At 45.2% G+C, this 25,104-nt stretch overlaps 1 protein-coding gene across 4 annotated transcripts in view; it reads left to right on the forward strand.

The window, feature by feature from the left end:
- Nucleotides 1-5,423: 5,423 nt before the first annotated feature.
- The window catches only part of FHOD3 (formin homology 2 domain containing 3), a 509,300-nt gene continuing 489,619 nt past the window's right edge, over nucleotides 5,424-25,104 (forward strand). For all 4 annotated transcript variants that reach the window (XM_049901902.1, XM_049901903.1, XM_049901904.1 and 1 more), the window contains exon 1: nucleotides 5,424-5,730. In XM_049901902.1, the coding sequence (XP_049757859.1) occupies nucleotides 5,566-5,730 (165 nt within the window). In that variant the 5' untranslated portion in view covers nucleotides 5,424-5,565. The remainder of the gene's footprint in view (nucleotides 5,731-25,104) is intronic.

Consider the following 25,104-nt stretch of genomic DNA (forward strand, 5'->3'; position numbering starts at 1 on the left):
GAAACACATTCCAAATTGGAGCAAGAGGATGGAGAACTCCAAGAGAGATGTCTCTAGGAAGGATGTCTTGGGGAAAAATATAGAACTGATAGATTATTCAACAGTACTGAGGGGCATTTTCAGAGTTGTTGAAGGATATGAGAATATTTAGCCAGCTGTTCAAGAAAAATATAAGTAAATGAAAAAAATAAAAAGAGGCAAGTATGAACTCCAGGAAAAACAAAGAGCTATATAAGAAAGGCCATGTAATCATGTACACTACTTGGAATAATTTTTGAATCACTGAATAAGAATAATTAAAATTGTGATAAACTGTATTGGGAGGATGAAGAAAGAGAAGTAGAGTATAAAGATGCTAACATTCTTATGTAGCATGAAAGAAAGTTATTGTATTGATACATTGATTAAAATTTCATAGACCAAGGTATAGCTGTATACTCACATTATTTAGAAATGAGTGTCTCTGGGAAGTGGGGTTGTGGGGGTGGAGGTTGTAAGATAGGGACCTGGTTTTATGTTCAAACTTTTTATTACTCTCTGACCTTTTAAACTAAGAGAAAGTATTGCATTACAAAAAAAGAGTCACTTAAAAATAGATTGAGAAAAAAACATTGGCTGTTAATCAGAGGAAAAATTATTACTAACAGCAGTCTCAAAGGAGTTGTCAGGGCAAAAACCTTTATAAGATTGAACAATAGCCTATATAATTAAACATTTTAAAGGTTTCATTTTAGGTGCCAGTCATTGTTTGAAATTTTAAGATTAAAATTGAGTAAGACAAACTCCTGTCCTGAAAGTCTTTTGGTTTAGGGGGTTAGGCATATAGGTAGGTATATATTTACAATGCAATGTGAAAAGTGCTACAAAACAGGCATGTATAAATTTACTTGAGATCACAGAGGATAGACAGTCCTTGTCTGGGATGGAGTTGGAGATAGCTTTCCAGAAGAAGTGACCTTAGAAATGAGTGTTAAAGATAAGTGGGTTTAGTTGGCCAACTAGATAGCTGCCATTGAGTTGATTCCGATTCATGATGCCACATGTGTGTCAGAGCAGAACTGTGCTGCATAGGGTTTTCAGTGGCTGATTTTTCAGAATTAGACCAACAGGACTTTCCTCTGAGGCAACGCTGGGTGGACTCCAACCTCCAACCTTTCTGTTAGCAGTCAAGCACATTAACCGTTGGCACCACCCAGGACCTCTGGCCAGCTAGATAGGAAGGACAATCGAGGTTGAGGTGCCCACTGTGAAACAGCTTGACACGTTATGGGAAAGGTAAGAAGTTTAGTGTGGCTTGCAATAGGGTGTGACATGGGAAATGGCCAGCGATGGGTCTGAAGCAGTGGGCTGGAACAGGTCTTAGAGGGCCTTGTGAATCATGCTGAGGGGTTTGGTGTATAAGAATTTTACTTTATGGTACAACATGTCAAATTCACATTTTGGAAAGATCACGGGCTCTGGGGGAGCCAGGGGAAGATCACATTCAGAGCACAAGACTAGAGAAGGGAGACTCATTAGAAGACTAGCATTGGGTGTGAAGGCTAGAGAAGAGCAAAGAATTGAGGAATATTTCAGAGGCAGATTTTGTGGCCTGTCAGAGTGATCAGCTGCAAGATATAGGAGTCAAAAATGACTCCGATGTTCACTCATTCATCAGGCACTTACTATGTGCCTTCTCTGTGCTAGGTGCTCTGATAGCACTGGGGGTATGGAACTGAAAACCGCGTGGTTCCTGCCTGAAAGGAGCTTTCAGTTTAGTGGGAGCACAGAGAATCAATGAATAGTAAGTGACACTGTGATGTTCTATGCTCTGAGGGCTCTGACAGCATCGGAACCAGCAGGCTGGCAGGCAAAGCAGCCAGGCAGGTATCAGCCTTGCCGAGGAGGTTCTGGATAGGCAGCCTGTTTGGGTGTGGGGTTGAGGGTGTCATTTACTGTAGTGTGGTAACCAGGGTGAGGATGCTGTGAGTCGCCCAGTGAAAAACAGGGCCTCAAGGTGAGGACAGTGTATCTCTCTGTGGGTGTAGAGTTTAACACCATATGCAGGCAGGCTGGGGAGTATTGGATTCCTCAGGGGAATGGAAAGGAAACTGAAGAGGGCCAAAAGGAGAACAGAACCCACAAGGACTTGAGAAAAAGCTGCCAAAGAGAGAGAAGGAGAACCCAGAGTGGAAAGAGCTATTGTGGCTGGAGGGAAGAGAATTTGGGAAAAGAGTGGTCCAGGGTGACAGATGCTGCCACGAAAGTGGGTAGTGGGGTTGAGGTATTCCTTGGATGGGGTAGTTAGGATGGCACCAGATGCTGTGGAGCAAAGAGGCTGTGAGGATGCTGAGAAATGAACCTGGCTGTCTTTCAGAAGTTGATTAGGAAGTGAAGAAGAAATAAGTCAGTGAGCTGAGAGTGAGCAGTGGGTTTCATAAAGCATAGAGATAGAGCTTTCAGGATGGAAAGCACTTGAATAAATGTTTATTCTCATCCAGAGTGGCTATATAACTTGTGAGGCCCAGTATAAAATGAATATGAGGGGCCTCTTGTTAAAAAAGTATGAAGCATTTGCCAGTGGCAACAGCAGAGTGTGACACCAGCATGGGGCCCTTCTATGGGCAGGGCCCGGTGTGATGGCAGAGACGCATGGCCACGAAGCTGGAAGGGAGGAGGAAGGTAGCTGGGTGAGTGACAGAGCTCATCCCAGAGCAAGTGGCGAGGAAGAGACCCAGGGCCCAGGTGGAGGTAGAGCATTGAACAGGAGGACAAACAGGGCTTTGGTCATCCCCTGAGATGAAAGATGGTGCTGGTAGTGGAGTTCACACTGGAGAGATTATTTCTTTACTGAAGAATCTGTCGGTGGAGGAGAGTGGCAGAAGTTTGGGCAGCAGCATGAGGAGGCTGGGAGGCCACACTGAACAGTGCTGAGGGGCCCTGGAAATGGTGACTGAGTGGCCCCAAGACCTGCAGGGACTCACAGGGCACATGAAGCCTGGAGAGAGGTGTGGTGATAGACCAGGACCCAAGTTGGGAGGGGCGATGAGAGATGTGGTGGCCAGAAGGTCTGGAGGGCTCTCTCAGTGAGAAGGCGGTTGGGCAGTGAAGGCAGAAGGGTAGGAGGCCTAGGTGTCAAAGGAGTAGATTTTGCAGATTTAGTATTCTGGCCATGAGGAGCTGGTGGAGCTGGTATAAGGCGGGTCTAGAGAACTCATTCAAAGAATTAAGTAGCAAAAGTAAGGACAGCTGAAAGTTCTACTGGAATGAGCAGAAGTGTCACAAAATTATTTTAAGACTACATAAATGTACATGTATGTATCGCAGGGAAAAGGAGCCCTGGTGGCGCCATGGTTAGCTGCTCAGATGTTAACCCAAAAGGCTGGTGGTTCGAACCCATCCACTGGCTCTGTTGGTGAGCTGCTCTCATAAAGATTATAGCCTAGAAAACCCTATGGGGCAGTTGTACTGCGCCACATACGGTCACTATGGGTCACAAATCCACTCTATGGCTCCTAGCAATAACATGGCAGGGAAAGAGTCCATGGAGAGGAAGAGGTTAAAGATGCAGATGAAGTGGCTAAGTATGGGACAAGGTTTTCTTTTCCACTGACACCAGAGAAAATGGAAAGAGGTGGGTTATAGAGTTGCCTTGTAAAGATGAGGCTGTTGAGAGCCATTGTGAATTATCGGTGTGACCTATATGAGATATGAGGAATCTGGGACTTTCTGTGGCCTGGGAATGGAGAGGACTGAGAGTTTTTTTTTTAAATAACTTATTTTCCTTCTTGTTGTTAAAAACATACACAGCAGAACCTATACCAATTCAACAATTTGTACATGTAGAATTCAGTGACATTGATTACATTTTTCAAGATGTGCAACCATTCTCATTCCCTTTTTCGGAATTGTTCCTCCCCCATTAATATAAATTCACTGCCTCCCAAGTTTTCTATCTAACCGTTCATGTTGCTGTTGTCAGTTTGATCCTATACAGACAGTTCTTTAAAAGAGTACAATGCTCAAGGCATTTATCTCAGGGCAATAGTTTTAGAGGTTCATCCAGCCTCAATGGCCCCAGAAAGTCTGGATTCCATGAGGATTCTGAATTCTGTTCCACATTTTCCTCCCTTTTCATCGGGATTCTTCTATAGAATCTTTGATCAAAATATTCGGTTATGGTAGCCAGGTACCCTCAAGTTCTCCTGGTCTCATGCAAAGGAACCAGTTGTTCACAGAGGCAATTGGCCATGTATTCCATTTCCTCCTCCTACTCCTGACTCTCTTTCCTCCTCCCTTGCTCCAGGCAAATAGAGACCAATTATTGTACCCTGGATGGCCACTTGCAAGCTTTTAAGACTCCAGGTACGACACAATGAACTAGAAGGTAAAATATAAGCACCAAACACAATATAAGGCCAATTAACCAGGGTGTCCCATTAAACCATGACCCTAAACTTCCAAACCAAAGAACCAAATCCCGTGAGGTGTTTGGTTGTACATAAACAGCCTCAGCAGCTGCTTTTTTTTTGTAAAAATACACATCACACAACATTTGCCAATTAAACTTTTTACAGGTGTACAACTTACTGACATCAATTACATTAATTAGCTGTGCAACTATTACCCTTAATCAATGCTAATTTTCATCACCATAAACAAACTCAGTGCTCCAGAGGACCGTGAGTTCTTATTGCAAACAAACGGAGGGGGTCGCCCGTGAGCAGCCTGGAGAGGGGTGGGAGAGGCAGCGCCGACTCAGGCTCCGTCATGGCATTGGCCGGCCGGCTGCAAACCTTCCCTCTAAGACCCTTGGTTATGAGCCGAGGCCCCTGGCTTGCCGCTGCCCCTCTGCTATTCAGTGACCTCGCTAGAAGCGCCTCGGGGCCCCACAGGTTTAGCTGGGGCTTTTGGAGACCTAATTCTGGTGAGAGAAGCAATGCAGAGGTGCTGATTAGCATCCGCCGGGCGCCCCCAGGTTCTCTTGCTTGGCGCCCCTTAGGCTTGTCTTTTGAGAAAGAGCTGCCTAGGCCCTCGGCTCTCCCTTTTCCGTGGTCCCTGCCACACTCCTACTTGCTACCGGAGGCTGGCTCTCTCGTTTCCAGGTGCCCAGGTTTTCCGAATCTGAGCAGCACAAGTCCGGCCGCCACCGCCTTCATCTGGGGATTTCCACCTGGGTTAAGTCATTTCCCAGGTGGGGAAGAACTAGGAGGGGTGGCCTTGCCCTCCGTTAGCCAGTGCTCTGAGGGGCGCACGTGCAGCCAGCGTCCGCGGGGCTCAGGCTTGGCGCCTGGTGCCAGCGCCACGCGAACCCGGCTTTCTCTTCTGGGCAACCGGTCGCGGCGGTCAGGGCAGCAGCGCCAGGAGCGTGGGGGGCGGTGGAGGGGCGGAGCCGGAGGGAAGGAGGGAGCCCCGCCCCGCCCCGCCCCCCGCGGCCGGAGCAGTGGCTGCAGCCGGCGCGCCCAAGCTTTCCAGCCCGCAAGCCAGTGAGCGGCTGCCGCGGCCTCCCCCAGGCGCAGCACCACAGCGGCCCGGCCCGCGGCCCCGCTAACCCCGGGGCCCGCGCCCCCGCGGCAGGGATGCATCATGGCCACGTTGGCTTGCCGGGTGCAGTTCTTGGACGACACAGACCCTTTCAACAGCACCAACTTCCCCGAGCCCAGCCGGCCGCCGCTTTTCACGTTCCGGGAAGACCTCGCGCTCGGCACCCAGCTGGCCGGGGTCCACCGGCTGCTGCGGGCGCCACACAAGGTACGGCCCGAGGGGCGGGCGAGCCCCTGGTCGCAGTCCCTGCCGCGGTGGGCGCTGGGGTGCCGCAGGGCGCGGCCCCGGGAGAGGAGCGCAAGGGCAGATCCCCCCTCTCCCACTCGCTGGCGCGGGACCCTCCGGGCCGGCCGGGAGGACAACCCGCGCTCCGGCCCAGAACCGGGGGCGGGTGCCACCGAGCAGGTGCCGCGCCGGCCAGAGGCGGGATGGAGAAGGTTCCCCGGCGCCGCGCCGTTAGCTCGGCCGGGTGGGCGGGGTGGAGCTCGGACGCCGGTAGCCGGCTCGGGCGGGCGCTCAGCGCCGCGCGGAAAGAACCAGCTCCCTGTGGGACTGGAGACCCTCGGAGGAGACCCCCGAGCGGGGCCCGGGAGAAAGCCTCTCTCAGGCCTCTGGGGCCGCTGCGGGCGGGCGCGCGACCCTAGCGACAAAGCACGCTTCCCGGAGACACCTCCCTCCCTCCCCAGGGAGGAGGGAGCACCGCCGAGGACGCCTACCGCGCGCTACGCCGGCCCTTGGGGTAGCCCCTTTTTCTTCTAAGGAGAAGCAGGTGGCCTTGGGAACCTTGGAGGAACGGTCGCTGTGGGAGGAGGGGCGGGGGCGCGGAGGGGCGGCGCGCGCACAAAGCTTCAGCCTTGCAGCCCGAAATGAGAGTGCCCTGGGAAGAATGGCTTCTCAGTCCACTAGATTGAGAGGTTGAGTTCTTTTCTTCTTTTTTTAACCCTTTGCGGGAGGACAGGCATCTTGCAAAGTGTTTGTTGCAAGGAGCTGGGCATTGAAACCTAATCGTTTCGTTACCCAGGAGAACCTTTCCTCCCACTTAAACAGATTGTCTGCACCTTGAATAATTACCTCCCTGGTGCATTTTCTGCTTAGGGTGCATATCAGAGCTTTGAAGTGATTTATTCCTTGAGGATCAACATTGACAAATATTTGGAAAAGATAACCCTTGATGCCAAAAAGAACCAAACTGATTTTTAAAAATTCTTCAGATTTCTGTATGATGTACACCTGCCATGGAAGTAGAGGGACAGATTGTTAGAGGTTGTGGACTTTGGTAGTGGTGTTTTTCTCCTTTTATTAGTGTATCAGAGCTCTTTTTCTTTTCTACTTAATTGGTAGCTCGTCCTTAGGAATGAGGAATGGGGCAGTTCCATCTCCTTATGACTTTGTACTGGAACAAGATGGAGACTGTATGTGGAAACCTCTTTGGCCATAACAAGTGTGTGGATTGGGCGATAGAGGGACAGAATGACCTGTTATGGATTGAGCTTATCAGAACCACTTTTATAAATTAATTTGGTTCTTCTCAATTGGTGGATTCAGTTCGAAGTTTTTGAAGGGCTTCCTCCACATCATTCCATTCATTATGGACTCTGATTACAGTGATCTTTTGTTGAAACCACTGAAGACTCCTAATTGTGGCCTTGTAGCTTTGAAGTGGTTTTCTTGGCTTTCAAGCCCTATAGACATGGGTTGACCTTTCAAGCTGGGAGCTAAAGTAGATTTTATAGTTCCATGGAATAGCCCAGTGGTCTTTCTGGGGTATCTCTGGTCTTCTGGGAGGAAGGCCTGAATCTCCAGTACTGCCCTGTGCCTACCCCCAACCAGAAACCACAGCACAGCAGTTGCACTGGCTCACAGAACTTTCTGAGATGTCCCCTGTGGCATAAACAGAACCAGAAGATGTCCCACAGAGACCTTGACCTCTAGCTCTAGCAACCAGCCACCCTCCGTCCCCAAGTCTTTCACCCACATACCCCTACAGTAATACTTGGATGTTTGGCAGTAGTTTTTCACATCTAGAGTCGAGTGAGTGGCTGATTCTATTAATGAGGGGTTTGTAAAGAGAGTTCAGGGCATGTATGGAGCCCTGGTGGTGCAGTGGCTGAGGGCTGGGCTGCTAACCAAAATGTCAGCAGTTCAAATTCACCAGCTGCTCCTTGGAAACCCTGTGGGCGGGGGGCAGTTCTACTCTGTCCTATAGGGTCCCTATGAGTAGGAATCAACTCGACAGCAATGGGTTTGGTTTTGGTATGTGCCTAGGTGAAGGAGCCTTGGTGGCATGGTGGTTAAGCGCTTGGCTGCTAACTGAGGGGTTGGCAGTTCAAACCCACCCAGCGGCTGGCTCCACAGGAGAAAGACCTGGTGATATGCTCCCATAAAGGTTGTAGCCAAGAAAACCTAATGGGGCAGTTCTTCTCTGACACAGGGGGCACTATGAGTTGGAATCCACTTGATGGCACCTAACAGCAACAACATGTGCCTAGGTGCACATTCATATTTTTAAAATGGCGGTTAATTTCCAGCAGGGAATCTCAGAATTGGACAACCCACCTGTGGTAGAAATAACTAGTGATTTTTGAGCACTTGGTATGTAGGGTGTGCTCTGTCAAGGCTCAGTGGGTTACCTCATTTAATACTACACGGCTCCATGAGGTGGAGACTTTTTTCTTGGTATTCTTTTTAATTTTATTGTGGTAAATTGTATATAAAAAATTTTTGACATTTAAACCGTTGAAGTAGGCATTTAAGGAAACTGAGGCAGAGAGCAGTTAAATAACCTGATTTCTCAGCTAGTAGTAAGGAGCTGAGATTCAAACCAGCTTGTGGACCTCGAGACTCCAGTGCTATTCTCATTCCTTGAACCAGCTATGTGGCTGGGGCAGGCAGAAGCTGTACCTCCTGGGGCTTCCTCCTGGAGTTTACCAGATCACCTTCTTGTGCCAGACACTTCTTGGCCTGGGGGCTGGTGAATGTTTCACGCATGAGTAAGGGCCTTGAGGCAGAATTCCGGGCCTGGTAGAGTTTGTAGTCAGAAGTGGGAACAGTTGCCAACCCTGCTGTGAGTTAGCTAACCGAGGTGTCCCCGACGAGCTGTTGCCTCAGGCCCCTGCCATGGGTGAAGTCTCTTGGGCCACAGGGAATGCTTCCCCATTGAGCTCAGCCTTAACAAGACAGAAAGTTCCTTGGAAGGGCACATGGAGACGCTCTCACTCAGTCCTCCTGCACATTCTAGGCCCTGGGGGAGTAAACTTTCGATCGAAGTAGACAACACATGCAGAAAAGTGTACGGGTCATCAGTGTGCTGCTGAACGAATTTCACTAAGTGAACACACCCATGTAGCCAGCCCCTAGAAGAACCCTTCAGAAGGTTCTAATTTTTAAAGTTCTCCTAGGGATACTCCTGTGCTGAGAGCCTGAGCTGGAAAATCTCTCAGGCCCTTCCTGGCCAAATGTGAATCTGTGCATCTTTTCTTCACCTAATTGGTGTACTAATTTTGTTCATATCTGCTGACTCTATTAGATGTTGTTCAGTGTTACGGATTGCATTGTGTCCCCCCAAAATATATGTTGGAAATCTTGATCTCTGTGCCTGTGGAGGAGCCCTGGTGGCACAGTGGTTAAGAGATTGGCTGCTAACCAAAAGTTTGGTAGTTCAAATCCACCAGCCACTCCTTGGAAAACCCTATGGGGCAGTTCTACTCTGTCCTAATGGGTAACTATGAGTCTGAATTGACTCCATGGCCTGTGGTTACAATCCCATTTGGGAATGGGTTGTCTTTGTTATGTTAATGAGACAGAATTAGTGTAGGGTATGTCTTGAGTCAATCTCTTTTGAAATATAAAAGAGGTTAAACAAGCATTTGAAAAGCAGCGATGGGGGAAGAGAGATGCCAAGCCACATGAAGATTGCCAGGAGCAGAAGCTCAGAAGAGACAAGAACCTTTCTCCAGAGCCAACAGAGAGAGAAAGCCTTCCCCTGGAGCTGGTGCCTGAGTTTGAACTTCTAGCCTACTGGACTGTGAGAGAATAAACTTCTGTTCATTAAAGCCATCCACTTGTGGTGTTTCTGTTATAGCACCACTAAGATGACTAAGACAGACTTCTAGCCTCCTAAACTGTGAGCAAATAAACTTCTGTTTGTTAAAGCCATCCTCTTGTGGTGTTTCCGTTATAAAAAAAATCAGACCAAATCTGTTGCCTTTGAGTCAGTTACGACTCATAGTGACCCTACAGGACAGAGTAGAGCTGCCTCATAGGGCTTCCAAGGAGCGTCTGGTGGATTTGAACTGCCGACCTTTTGGTTAGCAGCCAAATGCTTAACCACTGTGCCACCAGGGCCCCATTTCTGTTATAGCAGCACTAAATAATTAAGACAATCAGTTAACATAACTATTGTCTTGGACAAAAATGAATATACTGTGTTTATTTCTATTAACCACCTCCCCCCCCAAAAAAAACTAAATTGGTAGATTAAAAAACCAAAACACAGAACAGCTTGGTGGTTATATGTTTTGGCTGGACTAGGTGAGGCCTTGTTTTCAAATCCTTCGCAAGTAGGTGTTTGTTTCTGGTTTAATGTTTTACAAGAAAAACAGTCATTATAGGACTCTAATTTAGAAAAAACTTTACAGCAGAATTACTAGACTCAGAGAACTTTTAAAATTTAAAATGTGTTTGGATTAATTGATGGTAAAGGCATTTAAAGCTCAAAAGAGTCTTTTTTTTTGCCTTTGATAGACAAAACTGGAACTGTAGAACATTTAAAAAAACTAGCATACATGTCAAATGGCAATTATGACTTGGTAAATTTTTTTTTGATTTAGTTCAGGAAGTGTTTCAGTTCCCACTGTGAGCTAGACAGCTGTCGTTGGATGTCCTCAAGATGATTCCTACTCATAGCGACACCATGTGACAGAGCTGAACTGTCCCATAGGGTTTTCTAGGCTATAATCTTCATGGGAACAGATTGCCAAGACTTTCTCCTAGGGAGCCACTGACTGAGTTCAGACTGCCAAGGAGTTAACCACTGGGCCACCTGTAGACAGTACAGTAATAATTGCTACCATGTCCTAGGTGCTTGCCTGAGCTGAGTATTATCCTAGACAGGCATCACCTTATAAAGCCTACCCCCCATCTCCCCCAGTGATCCAGGTATGATACTGTTGACTCTTACAGCACAACAGACCAGAAGCTGAAGGAAGTCACCTGGTCACACAGGTGGGAAGCTCCAGACTTGGCATTTGATACCAGATGTGAGCTCTTAGCAACTCTTCTTTTTTTAAATAACTCATTATTGTTTCTTTAAATATTTTATCATCTCCACTTTTGTGTCTTAAATGTCCTCCTTCCGGGCAGCATGTCCACATTCCAGCAGGTATCCTATCATTAGATCAGGCTCGGCCCCTCTTTAGCCCTGCCTGTGCTGCGCTCATTCCTTTCTCACTGCCTCTGAGGTTACCTGGTTGCCTCAGCTATCCCCCACCTGTTAAATAGCCAATTGGAGTGAGGATTAGAACCTTGCTACTCAAAGTGTGGGCCGTGGACCATCAGCATCCGCTGGCTCTTATGAGAAATGCACACTCTCCGGCCTGCTGACCAGAATGTGCGTTTTAGTGTGATACCTGGTGATTTGTGTGTACACTACAGCCTGAGCAGCATGGATTAGATGATCTGGGCCAGTCTCTCAGTACATGGGAGCTCTTAAACTGTCTCTGCCTGTTCGCAGATAACTTCCTTGAGGGTGAAGATCTGGCTGCCCAGTTCTTCAGTGTTCCCCTGAAGCTGAGGAGTGCTAGGATGAGTGTGCATTAAGTTCATTGATGGGTGTACATATAGAACACAAATCCACTGGTATTATTGCTCTAGTGAGTTTCCACATTAAGCCTTTTAAGGGATACATCTGTTTGTTACATTAATATTTTTAAAAGGTGAGCTCATTAGCAAAGTTGGTAGACGTATTGTGTCATAGCATCTTAGGACAACACTGTCAAGAATGTTGTATGAACTGGAGGGAGTAGTTGAATCTGCGAACAGTTGAATCTGATTCTACCATGATTAGCTCAGCTGGTTGGAGCCGCACTGTTGAGATCAGGATCATGGGATTGAACCCTGTATGGGTCAGTTGGCTTTGCTTCATGCATGGCCACAGATTGCATCAGTAACCCAGCCAGACATCCAGCAGGTGCTGCCGTGGCTGCCTGCAAGAATCCAGGTTGGAACAGACAGGCAGAAGTCTTTGGGGGGCAAGGGGCTAATATGTACTGAGCTTGTGCCAGGCACGGCACTGTAGGCTCCCATGCATAACCTCATTGTATCCTCACCACAACCCTAGCAGGCAAATAATGAGGTCCCTCAATTACAGATGAGGAAACTGAGGCACAGGGAGGTTAAGCAGATTGTCTGTGGCCACACTGCTTGTAAGTGGAGGAGCTGCAATTTAAGGTCAAGGTTTTCTTTTTTTTTTTTTTTTAACTCCAAAGCCTGTAGCCAACTGTGTCCCATTATTAGAAAACCAGCAGAGCATATGCTGTCTGGGGGCCGTGGGCGACTGCATTGCTTGTCACAGGGCTGTAACTTAAATGGTTGTGCTCTGCTAAGTTCCTTCCAGTGCTGACGCTCTGTGAGTCTGTCCTTTTGTCCTCGGAGTCCAACTCGCGTCCCTCTGGAAAACAACAGGACTGCCTTCGGCCTTCCCCTCTGGACTCTGAAATACTAGTTCTTAGGGTGGCAGATTTAAAACTGATTAACATGCTGAGTCCAACTAAGGAACACCCTTCCCCCAGCCCTCATTCTTTTTTTTTTTTTTTTTATTGTTGTAAAAATATAGGTAAAAACATTTGCCAATTTAGCATTTTTTACATGTACAATTCCATGACACCAGTTACATCAATCATGTGTGCTACCATCACCAGCATCCATTGCCATATTTTCTATTCCTATAAACAGAACTCAGCGCTAACAAACATTCCCCTCTTTTCCCCTCCCTCCCGCCCCTGGTAACTACTGTTAAACTCTGATCTCTGCGCGTTTCTGGCCCTCATTTGTCTCCATGGCTTATTTCTTTCTAATGTTTTGAACACTTGGGATCTTTTCTGTCCTCAGATGGAGGACAGTCACCAGCCTTGACCTCTGTGCTTCATCTGACAGTGATGTTCCTGTTGCCTGTGGCTGGCTTGGGAATGTCCCAGAAGCCTTTCAATTGGCTTTCTAATCAGCATAGCTGGTTCCACTTCTATAAGACAGCTTCAGTGATAGCATCTTGGGTTTGTCAGCATTCTGCTTCTTTGCAGAGACTACCAGGCTGTTTTTAGCTCTTTTATTGCAAAGTGTTTCTGAACCAAGTAAGACAGACTGGGGAAAATTAAGTTACAGTGAATGTTAAGCTTCACAGGAATGCAATCAGAAACAAAAAACAAAAAACCAAGTGCTGTCGAGTCGGTTCCGACTCATAGCGACCCTACAGGACAGAGTAGAACTGCCCCATAGAGTTTCCAAGGAGCGCCTGGCGGCCAATGTCTAAATTGTGGGAAATTACAGTTTCTCCAACAGTACCTTGCAAAGAAAAAAAAAAAGAAGATGAAAAGAAACCTTAAGTTAAAAGAGATTTAAGAGCTATACCAACCAATTGCTGTGTACAGCTTGAATACTGATTCAGACAAATAACTTTGCAAATAAGTATTTGAGATAATTGGGAAATTCAAGCAGTGACTAGTATAAAAAATTAATTTTAAAGTGTGATAGTATTGTGGCTACATTTAAATAAGAGTCTGTATCTTTCAGAGATACATACTAAAATATTTATAAATGAAATTACAGGATGTCTGGAATTTACTTCAAAATAATCCAGGGTGAGGGGCAAGTAGATAGGTGGGTGTATAGAAGGACCAAGATAGGCCATGAGTTTAAGCTGGTTTATGGGTCTGCGGGTTTTTTTTTTTTCCATACTACTCTCTACTTTTGCATATGTTGAAACATTTAATAAAAGAGCTTAAAAAATTGGGTTACAAATTACAGTGTTCCTTCTGTGATCAGAGTTCTTATTAAATGTCACTGTGTGTCCTGAGCATGTTTGCTATGGCTGAGGCAGCTGACCATTAACCATTTTTTTGTTGTGCCTGCATTGATATTTCTTTTCCCACCCTATAACTCATAGTGACCCTACAGGACAGAGTAGAACTGCCCCATAGGGTTTCCAAGGAGTGACTGGTGGATTCATACTTCTGGTTAGCAGACAGTCTCTTAACCACTGTTGCACCAGGGCTCCCTATGACTGTGTCCTCCCTAGGATCTTAGAAAAAAGAGTGTAGGACATCAGGTTTATGTTCAGAATTTCTTTCTAGACTCAGCCAGTTTTTATGATGAAGTCAGCAATGATCAGTACATAAAATGTTAGTTTAGTAAGGGAAATATTTGTTGATAGCTGCTGTTGAGTTGGCCCCTGACTCATGTTGACCTCATGTACAATGGAACAAAACTCTGCCCAGTCCTGCACCATCCCATGATCAGTTGCAGATTGTGCTGTGGTGATTCACAGGTTTATACTGACTGATTTTTAGAAGGAGATCACCAGGCCTTTCTTCCTAGTCTGTCTTAAGCTCCACTGAAACCTTTCGACATCATAACAACACAAGCCTCCATTGACAGATGGGTGGTGGCCGTGCATGAGATGTATTGGCTCAGAATCAAACCTGGATCTCCTGCATGGAAGGTGAGATATTCTATCACTGAACCACCAACGTAGGGAAATGCTGAGCTAGAGATATTATATGTGTGGCTTTAGTATATGCACCTAGGCTTTTAATCACTAAACTGAGATGTTGCTAAGGCTGGAATAAATGACACCAGTATAAAAGCACTCAGCTTCCCAATGGCCATTGCAGCCTATGACATAATGCAGGACCACACCACGGTCTTGCCTAATTCCTAGTGAGCCAGCTCTGCCTCCACCTTTGGTACACCTCAAGAGGGCATCTTGGAATGTAGTGAATGGTAGTGATGTTTTAATTATGAAAATATAAGTGGATTTCTAAGTGTATGAATTTGTAAGTGTAATTTATATGAAAATGTAAGTGGATATTGCTTACTATTACAGTCAACATTTGATTTTGTATGGGCAGATTAACCTGTTTGTGGATTAACTATTGGACAGGAGAAGATAGCTCATTTCTTTAAAAAAAAAAAAATTACTATGAATCAGCAAAAATATCTGTATACCAGAAGTTTGTCTGTTTTTAGAGCCATATAGTAACAAAAGAAATATACATTGTATCTATTTGCAGCTTGGGCACACACCTCCTCTTCACCAGTTAGATTTGTAACCTATACGTTAAAACGTTGGACTTTGTGGGAAAATGTTAGAAAAATCATCTTAAAATGATTGAACAAGTTGAAAAAAGGGAAAATGTTAAAGGACTTATAGTTCAGTATAGAACAGTACTCCTAGGATTGGCAAGAGGGAAATGGACAGTTTCTTGAGCACCTCATTGAATATTTTTAGCATTCTTGAAAAGAAAACCAAGAAGGCGGGTTCTTTGTTATTGATAAGGATACACTGGCACAATGTCTACTGGTTTTTTTTTTTTGGCAAGGAGCGAAGTGCCAGTGTCTTAATAAGAGTGCACAGAACAAGCCAAAGATGTTTTTTGAAGTTCTTAGACTAGAAGAAAACTGAGGCACTTTCTGGCTGTTTTATCCAACTGAAAGAGTGGCTTGGGGTTTAAGGCAATGAATTGATGGATAAACACCTAGTGAGTGGCTAGATGCTGACATATTTAAAGCAGGTTGGAGACTCTGAGCTGTGGGTCCTTGGAAAAGAGAATGAGGAAGGTTCTTCCGGCAAAAAACCGGGGTTACATAATATGCTGCAGCCGTTCGCTGTGGCTGCCTAGTACTGGCCACAATTTTGACTAAAGAAGTTTATAATAATTACATTCTGTACCACTTTAGCACCAGTTTTGTTTTATCTGTGATTTGAGGTCACCCTTCCTATCCCTCCCATAGTTGTAATTATTCATCCAGTGCTGATAGGAACATGCCACACACAGAGTGTCTCGTGTTGCTGGGGTTGAAACAACTGGTTTGAACGATGCTTTTTCCTTCCTATTTCTCTTTCGTTTTATTAAATGAAAGCATAATTATTTTCAAGGGTGCTGTCTTAGTCATCTAGTGCTGCTGTAACAGAAATACCACAGGTGGATGGCTTTAACAAACAGAAGTTTATTCTATCACAAAGTCCAAATACAGCGTGTGAGCTCCAGGAGAATGCTTTCTCTGTCAGCTCTGGAGAAAGGTTCTTGTCATCAATCTTCCCCTGGACTAGAGCTTCTCAGTGTAGGAATTCCAGGTCCAAAGGACACACTCTGCTCCTGGTGCTGCTTTCTTGGTAATGTCAAGTCCTCTTGTCGCTTTGCTTGCTTCTTTTATACCTCAAGAGAGATTGGCTCAAGACACAGTCCAATCTTGTAGATTGAGTTCTGTCTCATTAACGTAACTGGTATTTACCACACACAGGAAAATCACATCAGATGACAAAATGTTAGACAGTCACACAGTACTGGGAATCATGGACTAGCCAAATTGATATACATATTTTTGGGGGACACAGTTCAGTCCATGACAAGTGCTTTGGCATGAAAGCCTTGTGAACAATCAAGAAGGAGCACGCTGCTGCAGCTCATACGCAGGGGCACTGAAGCCCTAGGAAAGGAGCAGGCTGAAGGACTGCAGCTGGAGGTAGGGTGTGTGTAGGGCTGGGAGCATGGTCTTTGGTTCTGTCTCTGACCTGCATCACTTCCACACCCAGGGTTGTATTTCTGGGCTTTCTGCTCCACTGTCTTTTTATATGTTCTTGTGCTAGCACTATGCTCTTAATCACTGTAGTTTTACAGTCAGCCTTGATGTCTGGTGGGGCGGATGTTCTCTCCTTGCCTTAGAACATAACCATTGATGGGGGGAGGAAGGTTAGAGAAGACCAAATATGGCGCATTCAGTGGATTTTAATGTGAAGGAGTAGCCTAGGAAACAGGACTTGAGTGATCAGCTAAAGAGGATCAGGTCCTGTCACTCCTCTGGTGAAAGCCTCCCTTGGCCCGCCCTGTCATTCTGAGTGAACTAGGAAGTCCTTAAGTGGCCAGCCCACAGCTCCATGGGGGTGGGGTCTTTTTGTCTGTTTTGTTTACTGCTGTAGCCCCAGACTCTAGAACAGTGCCTGGCACATAATTGGGTTCACAGTATTTTTTGCATGAGTAAATTATCATAAAAGTTAGATTTGGAGAGGAGAAAGGATAGTCTCCTTGTCCAAGCCATGTCCTTCGAGAAGTCCTTTCTGTAAAGTATCAGTAAAGCACCTTCCAGCTGCTTCTCCGTGTGACATAATGACCGGTTGCCCCCTATCTTCAGGGGCAGCTTTCCCAGTTTTGAACTTTAGAACCGTTAGAAGACCATTCCTCCTTAACTTTTACTTGGAGAGGAGAATCCTCATTTCCCCACAGATGCGGATGGCGGGGGGCCTGGATGGTTAGTAGGTTGGCTGGGCCCAAGAGGATGGAAATAGGGTGGTTGACAGTAGGTGGTGCCTAGAGGGGGTTTTTAGAGGTATGAAACCTGGGAAGTAACCTGTGGTGGTGGAAGTGAAAAGCCCATGTTTTCCTATGTTAAAGCTGAGTAATATGGACTGTTTTTGTCACTGAAATCGGTGTGTGTGTGTATATGTATGTCTCATACCCTAAAACATCTTCACACTGCAGTTCCTTTTAGCTGTAAACTAAAGCTGTGTTTGCGTCATCAGGGTGACATTGCTGTGAGGGGTTATCAGTGACAAAGCTAGACTCAATGAGGGAAAGACCAAGAGGCAATGATTCCTCCCTTAAATCACAGACAAAACATCTGTTGTCATCACACAATGAGCGCGTGTATAAATTTCGAGATTGCAGAAAGCACCATGACCCCAGAATTTTGGTAAAAGGTGAAGAAAACAAATCACTTTTTTTCACTGCCTAAAGGGAGCCAGTCTTAACATCTTTTGTGTTGTACCAGAACTTTCTATGCATATTAAAATATAATATCTTGAATACTTTTCCAAGTCATTAAATATTCCTGGAACACACCCACCTTTAATGACTGTGTGGTAATCTTGTCTACGGCTGTATATAATCCATGTAACCATTGCTCCCTGTGCCAGGTTCTTCGCGAGAAAGGGCTGTGTTTTCTTCAGTGTTTATTTCCTCAGTGCATGGCACTTAAATTTTTTTTAAATGAATAGTGAATGCCTGTATGAATGAATGTTTAGTTTCCAATAAAAAAAAAATTGGTAATGCGGTTTTATATGTACTCGTAGAAAAAAAAATCTTTGTGCTCATCTCTGATTATTTCCTTAAAATTGAATTCCTATGTGCGTAATTTCTGAGTTGACAGGTAAAGGTTTCATTTTAGATGGGAGCAGTTTACCCCATTTTAAGCACTGGAGGTGGTTGGAAATCAGTGTTGGGTGAGTGAATTGCTGGGCCAGGTTATGAAGCCCAGCCCCAGCCTGATCCTTCTTTTGAATGCAGTTGGTATCCCAGTATCACTGCTGAGAGTGACATTTGAATTCTGAGAATGCCACTAGGTATTCAGAAATGATTGTTAAAACCCTGAACAAATTATGTGTAGGTATCTCCTTGCGTCCCCCACTTCTGAAGGATAAAATCATGATTCTGTTGTTATGCAGTCAGCTACTAGTCGAAAGGTTGGTAGTTAGAACTCACCCACAGGTGCCTCAGACGACAGGTCTGGCAATCTGCTTCTGAAAGGTCACGGTCTTGAAAACTGTATGGAACAGTTTTTCTCTGCACATATGGGGTTGCCATAAGTAGGAGTTAACTTGGAACTGACTTGAAGGCAGCTCACAACAACATTCTTTAAAAGTCAGTGTTTAAAGTTGAAACTATTATATTTCATGTATACAAGATTATACTGGTAAAAAGATACATCTCAATAGTTGTTAATGCTTTGTCAAGACACAGCTGCTTATATGCTCCAGATGAAGTTGTCAGTGATTCCACCTCTTTCTGAAGACATTTGGCAATGCATACCAAGTCAAAAAAGGATTGAAACAAATTTTTTATTGTGATTTTGGTGAAAGTTTACATAGCAAGTTAGGTTCCCATTCAACAATTTCTACACAGATTGTTCAGTGACATTGGTTATATTCTTCACAATGTGTCAGCATTCTCATTATTTCAGTTCTGGTCGTTCTGTTTCCAGTAGTCTACTTTCCCTGTCTCCTTACCTTCTCATCTTTGCTTTAAAGCAATTGTTGACCACTTGATCTCATATAGATGATTTTTTAAAGGAGATAATACTCATGGGTGCTATTCTTTGTTTGGTGAGCTCATCTGTTATTTAGCTAAAAGGTAACCTCAGAGGCTAGCTTTGCCCAAGGTTTGAAGAGTATCTAAGGGCAGTAGTCTCGGGAGTCCTCTAGTCTTAAATGGTCCAGTAAGTCTGGACGTTTTAAGAGTCTGAGTTCTGTTCAATATTTTTCTCCCATTCTATCAAGATTCAGCTATTGTGGCCCTGATCAGAGCCATCAGTATTGGTAGCCAGGTGCCATCTAGTTCTTCTGGTTTTAGGGTAGATGAGGCCATGACTTGTGTAGACAGTTCTGTAGACTGGTTTCTTCTTTGAATTTTGGGTTTTTTTTCTTTCTCTTTTGCTCTGGACAAGTAAAGATGAATAGTTGTACCAAAAACGGCTGCTTGCAAGCTTTTAAGACCCTAGACTGTACTCACCAAACTGGGATATGGAACGTAAACTTTATGAACTATATTATGCCAGTTGACCAAGTTGTCCCATGAGACTATGGTTCTAAGCCTTCGCACCCAGAAAACCAGTCCTATGAGGTGTTTGATTGTATCTGTAATTGTGCCTCCTATGTGCTTTATTATCTATATGACGTATGTGCAGGCATACACATATATACATATATAAGCATATATATCTATACGGGAAACTGGTGGCGTAGTAGTTAAGGGCTACGGTTGCTAACCGAGGGTTGGCAGTTTGAATCTGCCAGGTGCTTCTTGGAAGCTCTATGGGGCAGTTCTACTCGGTCTGATAGGGTCGCTATGAGTCGGAATCGACTCGATGGCACTGGGTTTTGGTTTTATACCTATATGTACATACATATATACCCACATATACATACCTATACACATACATGCATATATCTCCACACATATATTTTTTGGTTGTTGCAAAATTATATGTCATAGCATTTGCCAAAGTATCCTTTTTTCTTGTGTACATCTTAGTGACATCTTTTACCTTGGTCAGGCTGTGCTTCCCTCACCCATGTTTGGTGTTACTTTTCCCATCACCAAAAAGATCAAGTGTCTACTATCTAGAGAGTGATCCCTGCACACTTCCCACCCATCCTTGGTAACCAGCAATGAGTGTTGGACTCTGTATATATATCCATTCTTGTCTTATTATAAAAGTAAGATCATAAAATAGTTTTCCTTTTGTGATTGATTTATTTCGCTCAGGAGAATGTCCTCCAGACTCATCAACATTACGTTTCGAGCACCTGTCATTCTTTATGGCTGCATAGTATTCCACGCATGTACCACATTTTGTTTATCCATTCATTTGTTGATGGGCACTTAGATTGTTTTAATCTTTTTGCCATTGTGAATAGTGCTGCAGTGAACACAAGTGTGCATATGTCTGTTTGTGTCACTTTTATTAGATCTCTAGGGTATATACCTAGAAGTGGAATTGCTGGATCATAAGGTAGTTCTATTTCTAGTTTTTTGAAAAGGTACCATACTGTTTTGCACAGTCTTAGTACCATTTTACAATCCCACCAGCAGTGGATAAGGGTTTTAATCTCCTCACATCCTTTCCAGCATTTGTTTTCTATTATAAAAATGATTTTTGATCTAGTGATTCCACTTAGAGTAATTTATTTGAAGAATTAAATCAAAATGATAAAACACTGTGTATATAAAGATGTTTGAGAATTATTTTAATAGTATAAAGCTGAAAAAACTCAGTGTCCAACAAAGAGAAATGTTAAGTATATTATATTTTAGTATGATAGAATGTAGGGTAGCTATTAAAATAATACATGTGAATCATAAAACATACACTGGAGATGAATATAAGAAATGTCAAAATGGAAGGCCATCTAGAAGGAATAATTTCCTTCTCCCAGACTTGCTCCCCGTCCCCTCTTCTGCACCTTACTTATTGGAAACACCATGAGAACTGTGAGTCAGCCTTGACATCTTTTTTTTTTTTTTTTTAACTTTTATTGAGCTTCAAGTGAACGTTTACAAATCAAGTCAGACTGTCACATATAAGTTTATATACACCTTACTCCGTACTCCCACTTGCTCTCCCCCTAATGAGTCAGCCCTTCCAGTCTCTCCTTTCATGACAATTTTGCCAGCTTCCAACTCTCTATCCTCCCATCCCCTCTCCAGACAGGAGATGCCAACACAGTCTCAAGTGACCACTTGATATAATTAGCTCACTCTTCATCAGCATCTCTCACCTACCCACTGTCCAGTCCATTTCATGTCTGATGAGTTGTCTTCGGGGATGGTTCCTGTCCTGTGCCAACAGAAGTTTTGGGGACCATGACCGCCGGGATTCCTCTAGTCTCAGTCAGACCATTAAGTATGGTCTTTTTATTTGAATTTGGGGTCTGCATCCCACTGATCTCCTGCTCCCTCAGGGATTCTCTGTTGTGCTCCCTGTCAGGGCAGTCCTCGATTGTGGCCGGGCACCAGCTAGTTCTTCTGGTCTCAGGATGATGTAGGTCTCTGGTTCATGTGGCCCATTCTGTCTCTTGGGCTCTTAGTTGTCCTTTGACCTTGGTGTTCTTCATTCTCCTTTGCTCCAGGTGGGTTGAGACCAATTGATGCATCTTAGATGGCCGCTTGTTAGCATTTAAGACCCCAGACACCACATTTCAAAGTGGGATGCAGAATGTTTTCATAATAGAGTTAGTTTGCCAATTGACTTAGAAGTCCCCTTAAACCTTGGTCCCCAAACCCCCATCCTTGCTCCGCTGACCTTTGAAGCATTCATTTTATCCCAGAAACTTCTTTGCTTTTGGTCCAGTCCGCTTGAGCTGACCTTCCATGTATTGAGTATTGAGCCTTGACATCTTTTTACCTGTTTAATTTTCAAACCCTGTGGAACTGACCTGGTTAATATGTTCATAGCTATCTCCTTCCCAAGCTTCTCGGCTCTCGTTTGGTCTCCTTGCTCTAGATTATAGCCATTCGACCAGTCCCCCTCCCTACTTGTTACTCACTGCTTTTCCTTTCTAGTTGCTGTTAATTCCAACTCATAGCGACCCCATGTGTGCTCCACAGAATTTTCAGCAGATTGCCAGGTTTTTCTTCTGAGGCAGCTCTAGGAATAAAAGCCATTGCTGTTGAGTTGATTCTGACTCAGAGATCCTATAGGACAGAGTAGAATTGCTCCATAGAGTGTCCGAGGAGTGGCTAGTGAACTCAAACTACTGACCTTTTGGTTAGCAGCCAAGTGAGCTCTTAACCACTATGAGTTGGAATAGACTTGACAGCAACAGATCCTCTGGAAATAACTATTTGAAAGATGTTAAGTGGAAAAAGTACAGTATATATATACATGATGATTGCAACAGTGGGAGAGTGCTGATGCAGTAGGCCCTTAGCCTTCAAGAGGTTATGTCTTCAGACCTTTGTCAGATCCCTCATCTGTAAACGTGATATGTATATTATAATTTTCCCCCACAAACTGCATGTGCGGGTGGTAGAACTGACTCTTCAGTGTATCAAAAACTTGTTTTCTGGCCTTCTCCACACTAAGTCTTTGATAGACCCTCAGGCAGGAAAGTATAGCTTGTAAGGAAGCTTCAGGTTGGCAAGAAAGGGTGCTCAGTCCTATTAGTGTCATTTCATTGAATTTGGGTGGGCATAGCCATGCCTAGGGGCTCTCCTGGGTGGTGGATAGGGAGGTCTCCTCTGTTGAGGGAGACCCTGGACCAGACTTGAGGCCTGCTGCCCAAGCTAGGGAAGTAACACTTGTGAGCCAGTGCTCCTCACTTCCCTTGTTTTTAAGAGCCTTCTGGATAGCCTCCTTTAGTGTTCCCAGCCATGCTAAGCCACGGAGAAGGAGGTAAGAGTTGTGGGAGTTTGTGTGAAGGGCAGAATTCCTGAGGCCAGGGCACCACAGCAGCTGTGATTAGTGGGAAATTCTGAGAGGAAAGTGGATCTGGGGAGACAAGAGCAATGGGTACAGTATCCAGCTGTCTCTTTCCACACGTGGAGATCTGCCAATCTTGCAGGCTCTGGGTAGGATTTTATTTCAGGTGATGGCACTCACATTAGAGGTATGTATTCCTGCTCTGCCATATCAGATCACAGCTTCAGCTGCGAGAGTTCTCAGGCAGGCTCCTGATCGCAGCAGCTTCCGTAAATCACCAACCTCTGGCTTCCACAGGCCCCGGGGGCAGGAGATGGTATCCAGTCTTCTAGCAGTCCTTTATTCAAACTAAGCATTGCTCGCCATGTGGATGAGGGAAGGGAAAGAAGAACTATCAGGCAGTCCTGTCCAAAACAATAGTCAGGGATACGAGTGGTTTTTTGTTCCCAGAACTGTGTGCATTTTTGTGGACAGTGAATCATCACTGAATATGCCAGTAATAGAACCACGGCATGTCTGTGCAGTTTACAAGGCACTGGGACAGAGGCTAGCCTGGCTGATGCTTGCACAACCCTGAAAGGCCCCTATGCCAAAGACGAGAAAACTGACATCAGGTTGGTTTCATCACTGGTGCAGGGGAAGAGACCCACGAAGGGTGGCGGAAGGGAACTCAGGCACACACCTTCTGACCTCTGTGCCCAGCCCTGTCCTGTGGTGGCTCAGTGTCTCTGTGAGAGATGAGTTTGAGGATTGTATGTGACACCAAGAGAAGTTGGTAGAGCAAATTGTTGTTAGATGCTGTTCAGCCAGCTCCGACTCATAGCAACCCTGCATATAACAATGAAGCATTGCCTGGTTCTATGCCATCCTCACAATAGTAGGTATGTGTGAGCCCATTGTTGCCGCAACTGTGTTGTTTCATCTTGTTGAGGGTCTTCCTCTTTTTCACTCATCCTCTACTTTACCACGCATGATGTCCTTTTTCAGGAATTGGTCACTCCTGATAACTTGTCCAAAGTAAATGAGATGAAGTCTTGCCATTCTTGCTTCTAAGGAGCATTCTGGCTGTACTTCTTCCAAGACAGATTTGTTCATTCTCTTGACAGTCCATGGTATATTAAACATTCTTTGCTGACACCATGATTCAGAGGCATCAATTCTTTGGTCTTTCTTATTCATTGTCCAGCTTTCACATGCATATGAGGTGATGGAAAACACCATGGCTTGAGTCAGGAGCACTTTAGTCATCAAAGTGACATCCTTGCTTAGAGTGAATACAATTGGAAAATTTTTAAACTGAGTTCATAATGACATTATATGTAACCCTTTGGTGATTATTTTTATAGGGCCTGGGGGGTAGATCATGGCTAAGTGGGGGCTTTACTTCCATCAGTGCCACTGATGTCAGGAATGTGGGCATTACCTCATTTATTATTATTGGTTGGGGTAATAAGCCATAAACATAAAAAGTGAAATAACTGAAGGCAGCACCTGACTCATTCAAAGAATGACATGGACAACCAGGGTGAGGAAAATGGCAGAAACGGGAAAGATCGGTGAGGATTGCATGCGCAGAAAGCCGCCTGGAAGAAGACGGTGGGGTTCCAGTAGGTGAAAGGAAGAGTGAAGGGTATTCCTGCAGGCCAGAAGCAGAACATGATATGAGAGTCAGGGAGGAGCTTGGAGGGCCCCAGGAGAGTGAGGCCCAGCCAGCCTGGAGGTGGGATACAAGGTAGTGGGGCTGGGCTGGTATGTGAGCTTGACCTGGGAGCTTGACTGTCTTCGCTGAACACAACACTGCTTAAAAGGTGACTTCCATTTCAAATAATAACTAAGGAAAAAGGAGAGAAAAACTGAAAGATGGGAAGGAAAGGATTACAAAGAAAAGGTGAGGGAAAGAGAAATGGGGAAAGAAAGGCGAGCTGGATGGACGGGCTGTTGCTGAAAAGCCAGGTATGAAGACGACGTCAGAGCAGGAAAAGAACCAGGGACAAGTACCAGCCTGGGCCCTGGCCTAGCAGGGAGGGCAGCATCCCCACTGTCCACGGGCCCTGCCACCCCTAATTCCTGGTGATCCGATTATTCAGGTATTAGCCAAAGAGGGCTTAAGATGTGACCCTTTCCATGTGCTTTGTCTCCTGCCACCCTTTTGCAGATGTTTAGGGGTGTCTGCTTAGTGTCACACTGTTAGGCCCAGAGCAGTAACAAAAAATAAATGAGACTAAGGGTTGACGAAGTGCTGGTGGGCCCCGTTCAAACAGGCCTGGCTCCAGCTCGGCCCATGCACCCCACATTCATTCCCTTGCCTCAGATCTTTGCACACTAGCACCGACCTCATGGTGCTGTTGAGGACAAAACCTAGAAAGGATCCCACTGTTGGATGTCATGGGGATA

The sequence above is a fragment of the Elephas maximus genome, chromosome 11 (assembly GCF_024166365.1).
Source record: "Elephas maximus indicus isolate mEleMax1 chromosome 11, mEleMax1 primary haplotype, whole genome shotgun sequence".
Classification (NCBI taxonomy): Eukaryota; Metazoa; Chordata; class Mammalia; order Proboscidea; family Elephantidae; genus Elephas; species Elephas maximus.